Below are 10,307 nucleotides of genomic sequence, written 5' to 3' on the forward strand. Positions count from 1 at the left end.
AACCTCCCTAAACCCTATTGTACGACTAAACTCATTTGTTCTCAATGACTCATCTGATAGTAGATCCGAGCATATCAGAGCTAGGATTAGAGCATATAAAAGCAAACTCATCGTGAGACTCTGGAGATCAAGTTTTACGTGAACTAAGCGCACAACTTATGCTTTTCTGTAACCCCTTCATGCTAAAGTTAGTATATTTCATCATTACACAAATTCATTGTAATCAATATGCCCATCTTAGAGATAATAAATGGCAACAGAAAGCGGAACATCTTCTAAATTGAACTTCTCATAGGCCTGTTGGAGATCTTCTTTTGAAATGTATCCAATCTCATCTTTGTCAAAGTAGGAGAAAAGCTAAAAAAAAAACAAAAAACACTAAACCCTAAACCCCTAAATCTAAACCTTGAACCCTAAACCCCAAGCCTTTATGTGTTATCTTCTGAACCAGTGAAAGTCCCTTGTTTACTTAGTAAACAGACTTGGTGTTGATCGCTGCTGAGTTTTCTCCAAATGACATTGAGCTGTTGAGCTGTTTAAGCGGCTAAGCGACAAGATCGCTTGCTCCCCAACACCTATATTAGAAATTCCTTTTGTCTATGAGTACTCTCCTAAACTTCTACCATATTGGATTGAGAATATGGAGTCTTATTACTATTTTACGGATAAGGACAAATTTTCTACTGGTAATATATAAGTAGGAAGACATCATGATGGCAGGCAAGTTGATCAAATCAGAACCCAAAGAGGTCATCATTTTTTTTATGAAAACAGCAACATTTTGAGGCCGAAAACCTACAAAGTGCATGACCGAAAGAATAACAGAACTGGTTGGGTCTTGTGGAGTACCGTTACTCCATATGATGGGACCAACTAAACCCTAAGCCCCTAAGCCACTAAACCCCAAACTTAACCCTAAACCCTAAACCCTAAACCCTATGACAAAACTCATTCATTCGTTTTTGATGGCTCACATCTGACAGTAGATCAGAGCATATCAGAGCATATATAAGCGCATTGCTCGTCGTGAAACTCTAGAGATCAAGTTTTACGCGAATTAAGCGCATTGTTTATGTTATTCTATAACCCTTTCATGCTAAAAAACACTGTACCCTAAACCCTATACCCTATACCATAACGCACAATATGTTTTTTTTAAAGAAGAAAAACCCTAAACACTAAACACTAAACCTAAACTCTAACACTCTAACACTCTAACACAAAACCCTAAACCCTAAACCCTAAACCCTAACCCTAAACCACTAATGACATTGAGCTTTTTCAGCTCTTAAGTGACAAGCTCGCATTCGCCCTTACACCGATTTTAGAAGTACTATTCGCTTACGAATAATGCTTTGAGCTGTTACCATACTGGATTGAGAATATGTTATACTATTACTGTTTCACGGACAAAAGCCAATTCTCGAGTGGTAATTGATATGTTGGAAGGCAATATGGCGGGAAGTGGATTAAAACAAAACCTGATGAAGTCATCATTTTGGATGAAAGCAGGAAATTTTTTGGACTGAAAGCATACAAAGTGCATTATCGAAATCAAAAGAGAATAGGTTGGGTCTTGTGGGAATACCGTTACCCCCACATGGTACCAATCAAATCTCTTTTGAACTGCAATTTACTTGATTTGGAAAATTTTGTACTTATAAAAGTTCCCGAGCTTGAGCAGCTGTCCGCCACACGTGAAGAAGCTGGGGATGTTCTCGATTAAAATCGGGAAAATCCCCGAAATCTTGCTAAGCGGAAGAGATTTGATTAGACTAGTTTGAACTTCGTTAGTACTCTTTATAAATACTTGTATAAATACTTAGTAATAAATGTAACGTACAGATTTGATGATTTGTATAAAGTTTACCCAAAAAAAAAAAATCCAAAACCTAAACCGTAAACCCTAAACTTAAACATAAAAACCCTAAAACCCTAAAACCCTAAACCCAAATCCTAATCCTAAACCCTACTGTACAACTAAACTCATTTGTTTTTGATGACTCACATCTGACAGTAGATCAGAGTATATCAAAGCTATGATTAGAGCATATTAGAGCTACGATTAGAGCATATATAAGTGCATTGCTCGTCGTGAGACTCTGAAGATCAAGTTTTACGCGAACTAAGCGTATTGCTTACGCTCTTCTATAAACCCTTTATGCTAAAGTTAGTATCTTTCATTATGAACACAAATTCATTGTAATCCACTACAAGAATGTTAACATTTAGTGATGCTTTTTAAATGTCGATAAAAATAAAAAATACGTCGCCAAATGTCTTTATTGACGAAATAAAAACGTCACCCGGACTGTCGAGTTAGCGGCGTATGGAAAGGTATTACTGACGAAGTTAATTTTTTGTCACAAAATATTACAATACTGACGTTTTTGCATGGTCTTGATAATGTCATGGAATACATACTTTTTGAAACGAAATATTAAAAAACGTAAGTAATAGTTTGTGATGAAGTAAAATATTTCGTCAGCAAATGTGTTTTTACTGATATTTTTCATACAATTATGCTTGTCATGAATAAATTTCATTGGTGACGAAAAATGAAATGTGTCAATAAAATAACATTTATTGACGATTGTGTACATTATTATGTTGTCATTAAAAAAAATTAATTGATGAAAAAATAACAATTTTCAAAAAGAAGACATTTACTGACATTTTTCCATATTCGTTGTCATCGCAAAATTTTATATTTGGAAACATTTGTAATTTTTTAATAATTGATCATATTTACATATACTTGTGTGTAAAAAAGTTTGCACAACAATTTCATGTAATTGAAAATAAAATATTTTAGCATCAATTAAATGTTCAAAATAGAAGATTATTTTTCATAGTATAATATTGAATTACAAGGATGTAATGTGATACAAATGATTCTTAAATAAGACCAGACTAAACATGGGAATATATTCAATTTCATCAAAACTATTGAGGTTGGCACTTTGGAACTCTTTTTGTCTTGGCAAGGTTTGATTTGATGAATGCATCTAGGTACGCAATAATTCCATGCCACTAAAATACATAAATATTTTTCAAGCATAAGTAATAAGTAATTCAAAACTATATATTCAACTCAATCAGTTAATTTACATCGCTTTTATACTTTGTTGAGATTATATTTAATTTCTAACATAACTTGCTTATAGCACAATCCAATTCCATTCAAGCAATATACTCCCCAAAACCAAAATTTATATAACAAAGAAATGAAAAAAAAATAAAAATTCTAAACTTTGGTTATGCCTTCAAATGTTGGTATGCCCCTTGTAGCTCAAATTCATAATTTTAATTTCCTAAGAAACAAGAACACCACAATTGTGATCAAACAAAAATTAAGTAATAAAACTTAAAGCAAACCACATAAAAATATAAGAATACTACCAAAGAAACTTTGTGTAGGCAACAAAATTAGTAGTGCATGTTAGAAATGAGTAGTTAAGCCACAGAAAAATAATGTGATTATAAATATTCTTTTACTTGTAATGCTCCAAAAACAATCCTCGGAAGACACTTATCAATCCTATCATAAAATGATAAAACACGTGCATGAAAATTGTTTTTTGAAGAGAAAACTAGCATAGTTCTTTTTCATATTCGATAATATATGCAATATTGGCACACATGAAACTAGTAGCACATTGTTATTTCATATTCTCCCCATATTGATAGGTTACTTGGAAGATTTTTCTTTAAACTAGAAGTTGATGACATTCAAAGGGTGAATGAAAACAAACATAGTTTTCAGATAGAGACTATCATGTATTAATGTAACCATCATGCAGAAATCATTTCAAAATTTAGCCACTACAACTAGTATTCTGAATACAAGGGCCAACACCTTATCTATCAAGCCCACCCTTCACCCTATATATCCTCACTATCTCTTATGGGAAATCATCACAATATATCACTTGAACTTGACAAAAACTAACCTTTAGGAAAAGAGAAGACAATGGTTTCTTGTAATTATTTCAAGATGGGAAAATCAAGTTGAGTTATATGGTGGTTCAACTATTCCCAATGGAACATTTTAAATATTGATTCGTTGATAAAAATAATTTTCAAAGAGGTTTGCTGCTCATAAAGATGAAAGAAAAATAACCAAGGATAATATTCCCATTAGACACGAGTTTAAAAGAAGGAAAACATAATAAAGATCTTTAATCTTACTTAAGATCATTAAAGACAGATGGCTTCGAACAAATAATATAGAGTGATTATGCATGCTCTCCTGTAAATTGTAAATGGGAAAAGGTACAAATAAGCCATCGAACTATTTGGGAATTAGCAATTAAGCCATCGAACTCAGAAAAACAAAGCAATTAAGTCACTAAATCGAAAAAAAAAATAACAATTAACATTTTTTATAGGTCATTTGCCTATTCCGACCACCGGCGACGACTTTTCCTGCGACCGTCGCCGCCGGAAGTTTTCGCCGGTCACTGGAAAAATCGTCACCGCCGGAGTTCAGTGGCTTAATTGCTTAGTTTTCCTGAGTTCAGTGGCTTATTTGGAGCTTATTGGAGTTCGATGGCTTAATTGCTAAGTTTTCCTAAGTTCAGTGGCTTATTTGAAGCTTATTCGAGTTCGATGGCTTAATTGTTAATTCCCAAATAGTTCAATGGCTTATTTGTACCTTTTCCCATTGTAAATTCTCAAATGACATATCACGTCATCCAAATAAAGCAAAAAGAGGCATGAAGTTACCTTAAAAGCTTCTTCTGGACTGACTATTCTCTAGTAATCTCTATGAATTTTCTGAGGTAAATTCCTTCAAGGAGCTAAACACTTCTTCAGTGCTCACACTATATTTATATTGTCTGTTACCAGCTACTGAATCCCCAAGTGCCTTGAGTGCATTAGCTGGTTGGGAATCAAAGTAGTCTCAAGGATCTTAACTCGTAGAAAATGAAAAATAAAGGTGATTTTATGGAAAATGACTTCCCCTTTTTTTTGGGAAGTCATTTTCTGTTTACCGCAGCGGAGCAGCCAAACACTCCCCTCGCCGCTGCCACCACCACCCACCCCCACCTCCCACCACCACTCACCACCCCACCAACACCCCTACCACCACTCACCCACCTCCACCATTGTATATTTTAAATATTTAAAATTATAAATAATTATGCTCATTTTCAAGAAAATGAACCAAATACACAAAAAATAGTTTTCTAGAATGCAACCAAACACTATAAAATACTTATTTTCCAAAAAACATTTTCAGAAGTTATTTCTCTGTTTTCTAAACACACCCTAAAAGAAAAAATCATTAGGCAAAGTATAACCCAATGACCAAACTACCCTTTTTAAAAAATACTAAAAAAAATGGAGTTGGAGAATGGAGAGGGCAACCTGGTATAAAACCTCAGAAGCACAGATAGGGCGGGAAATCAAGCGACCCTGACGGAGGGAAATCCATCGCTTCTTGCCTTCTTGGTCGTCTCGACCCGACCCATCACCAGCGGACCCGTAAATGGCCGAAATCGAAACGCTAGGCATCCTCGATGAGATTCAGTCCCTTGTTTCTGACAAGCTTCAAGTGGTAACTCTCTCTCTCTCTCTGTGTCTATACTTTTCATCATTCCGTTGACACACTCACATAAATTAGTTCTCGATTTTGGTATGTGTTAATCGCTTGTTATGAGTAATGTGTAAACAAAATTCGGAAATCTTCAAGATTATGGTTCTACTCTTTAGTTCAAAATGGTGAATATAATACAATTGATATACACATCAATGGATACGCTTAATTAATTATGATAATAATGAATAATTTCAATCACAATATCAAACTATAATTAATCCATGAATCACGGAGCTTAATTAACTAAGTATTTCTCAGATAGTGGTGCAAAATTTAATTTTTACCCTCTGGGAATCAAATGATGACGGTCATGGAGCCCCTCCTCAGCTAACTCAGCTTCATTGGCTTTTCAATAGTCAATGTAGAGTCTATTGTTTGTGACTTTACTCTTAGAAATTCTATGCTCGGAAGTCGGAACTCACCCTAATTTGTCCAATTGCATTTTCCGTGCTAAACACAAGGATGGTTAGAAAAGCCACACAGATTGCCTTGGCAAGAAACATGATTTGTTTGTCTAATTCTCACTGAGGTGTTTGTATAGGTGTCCTACAAGTGGTTGAGTCAGAACTTTTTGGTGTCTTCCAATGCTGCAAAGAGGTGAGGATATCTGTGAAAGATTGTTTTGGAAAGTAAATTTAGTTTCTCTTTCTTTGTTGTGCTGAAAATATTTGCTTGTGCTTTTATAGTCTGCTTCAGGAGTTTGTTGAGAAGCATGGCAACGGTGTAGAAGTTGTTTATAGCTTGTCTGGCTGGTTGAAGAATAATCCTTCAGCCTACCATGTGCAGCTGGTCTCAAGTCCTAAACTTGCAGGTTTTATATTCTTCATTCTGATTGTAATTATGTTGATCTTTTTTTCATGTGTTACATAAACAATCCCCCCACCCCAACCAAAAGAAAAAAATCACTTTGTTCTGTGGATCAATATTTGGTATATTGCTCTTCAGTCTCCACTCTATTGTTCAATAATTTGTTTTTCCTTTTTGGCTTTATTGTGGTGCCAAAATTTTATATTAAGTTGTAATGTTATAGCATATGAAAACTGACTGATTCACATGCAGAAGCCAAACAAGAATTCAATGAAAATTGCTCGATTCAGGTCTACAGTGTACAAGCTTGCATCCCAAAGGATCCAGCAGCCCTTTGGAATGCTGAATTTGCCCAAGCTGAGGAGCTCTTTAAGCAGCCTCCAGTTGATAATTATTTCTGGGATAACAGGTATTAGGCATTTAGCTTTCATTTTGACTCATGCTGAGTCATTGTTATTTTAAACCAGTATATTTATATTTTGACACCGATTCTCATTCTCCAATGAAATGCAAACTTATACAGTGTATCTAGTTTCTTCTTAATAACTTACTGCTCATTGATACTTCAGGTTTTGTGGAGTTTCAAATTCCTTTGTTAAGAGGAATGCTGAGGAAACATCTGCAATCACTGGTGCCCCTCCGGCAAAAAGTGCAGGGGCATTAGGGGTTTCAAAAAGTAAACTCACAAGCCAAAGTGTAGCCACGCAACAACCTCAACAGAAAAAGGTTCAACAGGCAGACCCTAGAACCAATATGAATTCCCCCTCTATGGTTAATGATGTCAAGAATGAAATCCCTGAGGCTAGAGGTAGTAACCTAGCTATAGATAAAGAGAAGATCACTCAACCTCTGGCAAAGAAGAAGAAGGTCCAGACTGACAAAACATCTGCTGGGAATGGAGGTGCATTGGCTAATATGTGGGGTCGTGCAACCACAAAGTCAAAAGCTGACTGCATCTCAACAGAAACTAACAACGCCATACCCAATTCAGCTGGTTTTTCCTTTTCAAATTTTATCCCTTGACTTCAAAATGTGTATTCTTTGATTAACTTGATTTTAATAGTGTTCCTATTCCTCACTTACCTTTTGTTTTGAATTTGCTTGTGTTATTGGCTAGTGCAGATGCTCAAATATGTGCTCGTGAAGAGTTAGAAGATGGAAACAGCAATGAAGATGGTGAAGATGTCAACATTAAGAGATCTAATGGTAAAGGAAGCCGAAAGAGGAGAGTTGTTTTTGATTCCTCAGATGAGGAAGGGGAAGATGCAGTCAACCTAGCATCACCAGATCCTCCAAAAACTAGAACTTCTATGGTAAAACAAAATTCAGATGCTCCTGAGCTGGAGAAGGCCTTACATTTTGAGGAAAATGAGAAAACTGGTATGCAATTGAAGGGAGAATCTTTAGCTAACATGGAATCTAAGAGTCAGATTTCCTCGTCGGATATATTGGGCCATAGTCCAAGTAATGATGCAAATACAGGGGTTAAAATGACTGATGATGCTCCAAAATCACCGCAAAGAAAGAAAGTATTAAAGACACGAATCGATGAGCGTGGAAGAGAAGGTATGGCAATTTCTTATATCAATATAATATGAATTTTTTTTTCTGATGTGATTACTTATGTTGGGAAGACTTTGGGACTGTCTTGTACTCTTGTGCAGTTTGAATTTCCCTAATTCCCTCTATTGTAACCCAACCACTCTAGCCCTCTAGGGATGTCATGCTCTGTTCTAGAAGCTAGAACTTAAGAAATCTAATCTGAAAGATACGATAAAGTATATTTTATACGCTGTTTTCACATTCACTTGTTTTGCACTTCCAGTTACTGAGGTTGTTTGGGAGGGTGAGGAGGAGAAAAAATCTGATGCTAATCCGTCAAAGAAAGCAGAAAACAAAGTAGCCAATGATGCAGTTGACAGGTAAATATATTCAATGTATTGTTCTCTGTACTTCCAGCAAAAGTATCTAGGACAATTACTTCCTTTCTCTCACTAATTTCATCTCAAAAACAGATATGATAATAGTAAATTAAGAGAATGATAAAAGATCAGTTATAGAAGCATTTGACTTTTTGTGTTATCGTCAACCATCACTTTCATGTCGTCTTTCCTTGAATTGCTGGAAACTTCCTTTTGAGGCTCTCTCCAATGGAAAAAGGTCTGCCTGAACTATAATGATACCTCTTATAAACAGATATACATTGTTAAACGGATATGCATGCAAGAAGGGATCAAATACATTCAGATTCAGGTGCATTGTAACATGTTTAGCAAGTACTACTGTAATAGTGCTGCCTCTATTCAAAATTTATGATGGCTAAAGATAAAGCTTTTTTTCATGGATAATTAGGACCATGGGAAGTGCTGCATATAGAAAATACATGAACATATTCATATGGTACCTATGGCCCCTAGTTACATTAAAAAGAAGTTGGTGTTAAGGAATTTTCTCTTTGACCATCATGCTTTCCCCCAATTCAAGATCTATTTCTGGAATCACAAGTAGTTTGCTTAATTCTGGAGAGTGATTCTCGAGTTCATTCATCTTTTGTACATCATTCTGGAGAGTGTCTCCCAATGACTTCTCACTTTTAATTTTGGCATTACACACTTTCTTAACACATGCCACTATTTCAGACCACCTGCACCTAAGAAGCCAAATGCAATTGGAAGCAATGCTCCATCAAACCAAGCAGCCAAAGTTGGAAATAAGAAGGGTGGGAACAAAGACCCTAAGCAAGGGAATATTCTCTCATTCTTCAAAAGGGTTTAAAGGCAGATTGAAGAAGTTCTTTCTTGTAGTGGTTGGCTCTTGAAATTTGATTTTTGTGTAGTACTGGCATAACTTCTGTATGACTCAGGCCCTTTGAAAGTGTAGTTTTGTGCAACAAACAAACCTAGTGTCATTGGACTAAATGTAGTTCTTAGCAATATGAATCCTTATACTCACTCGATACTTCTATTGTCTGCGATGTTTTGCCCTTACCTTCAAGCATTTAGACATTTCTATATTCTTTCTTTTATTTATGATTTTCTTTTTTTTGTGATTTGAATATTTAAATTCAAAAAGTTTGATTCGATATCAAGTGAACATTGATCAATATTTCTTTATACTTGTTCATGGAGTAGAAATTTATCCTTTTGGTCTCGAATAGGAACAAATTCTTTTACATGAGTACACGACATGTTCTGATTCTTTCAGAAGGTTACAATTTTATTACTTTTTTTTTCTATATATATCAGCTTCCTTCAGGCATGGTGTGACAGATTTTGGATATCCTGTCCCTCAAATATAGTGGGCTGTGAGGCTATGAAATTGAAAGGAATATTTTTAAAGAAAAACAAAAAGGCATAGAAAAAGCAGAGGCCCATAATCTCTGGGTTGCTCCTGGAAAGGAATCCCCCTGGTCCCAATCTTCTAGGACAGTTGGACCGGGAGGGACCAACTGACCAATTACCCAATTTTCTCCTGACTATTTATCCCCTAATATCAAAACATCTAGTACATGCTGTACATTGTTACAACCAAAACAGTGGCAAAGCCAACTAAGAAAAACAAGATGGAGGAGGATTAATCCTATGCTCGAATAGGTGGAGGCCATTTCGTGGAAGTGAATTGGCATGTCCAACCCATTGAGATCCTCTCCATATAAGTAAAACTGAAAAAATGGTCCAAATAAATGAGGGGACCAAAACACAATACAGCAAAACAATGAAACTTTTCCACATTATGTAATGGGATAAAGGTAGAAGATGACTCGGTACACGTCTTTGGCAATGTTATTCACAAGGCCATCGATGGGCAACCGATCTTCATCGTGGTGAACTCTATTTCGGTTTCTCCATAAGTGATAAATAGTGCAAATAAGTGCAATGGTAATTGCCTTCGAACG

General features: G+C 35.6%; 1 protein-coding gene across 1 annotated transcript; it reads left to right on the forward strand.

Moving 5' to 3' along the window:
* Positions 1–5,407: 5,407 nt before the first annotated feature.
* LOC116021792 lies at positions 5,408–9,425 on the forward strand. The gene is made up of 8 exons (XM_031262269.1): positions 5,408–5,563; positions 6,147–6,202; positions 6,292–6,416; positions 6,665–6,821; positions 6,982–7,406; positions 7,535–7,978; positions 8,238–8,334; positions 9,052–9,425. Exons 1-8 carry the CDS (start codon positions 5,495–5,497, stop codon positions 9,185–9,187), a joined length of 1,509 nt encoding a protein of 502 aa, XP_031118129.1. The 5' UTR covers positions 5,408–5,494; the 3' UTR covers positions 9,188–9,425.
* The last annotated feature ends 882 nt before the right edge of the window (positions 9,426–10,307 follow it).

Source organism: Ipomoea triloba, chromosome 6 (genome assembly GCF_003576645.1).
Source record: "Ipomoea triloba cultivar NCNSP0323 chromosome 6, ASM357664v1".
NCBI classification, from domain to species: Eukaryota; Viridiplantae; Streptophyta; class Magnoliopsida; order Solanales; family Convolvulaceae; genus Ipomoea; species Ipomoea triloba.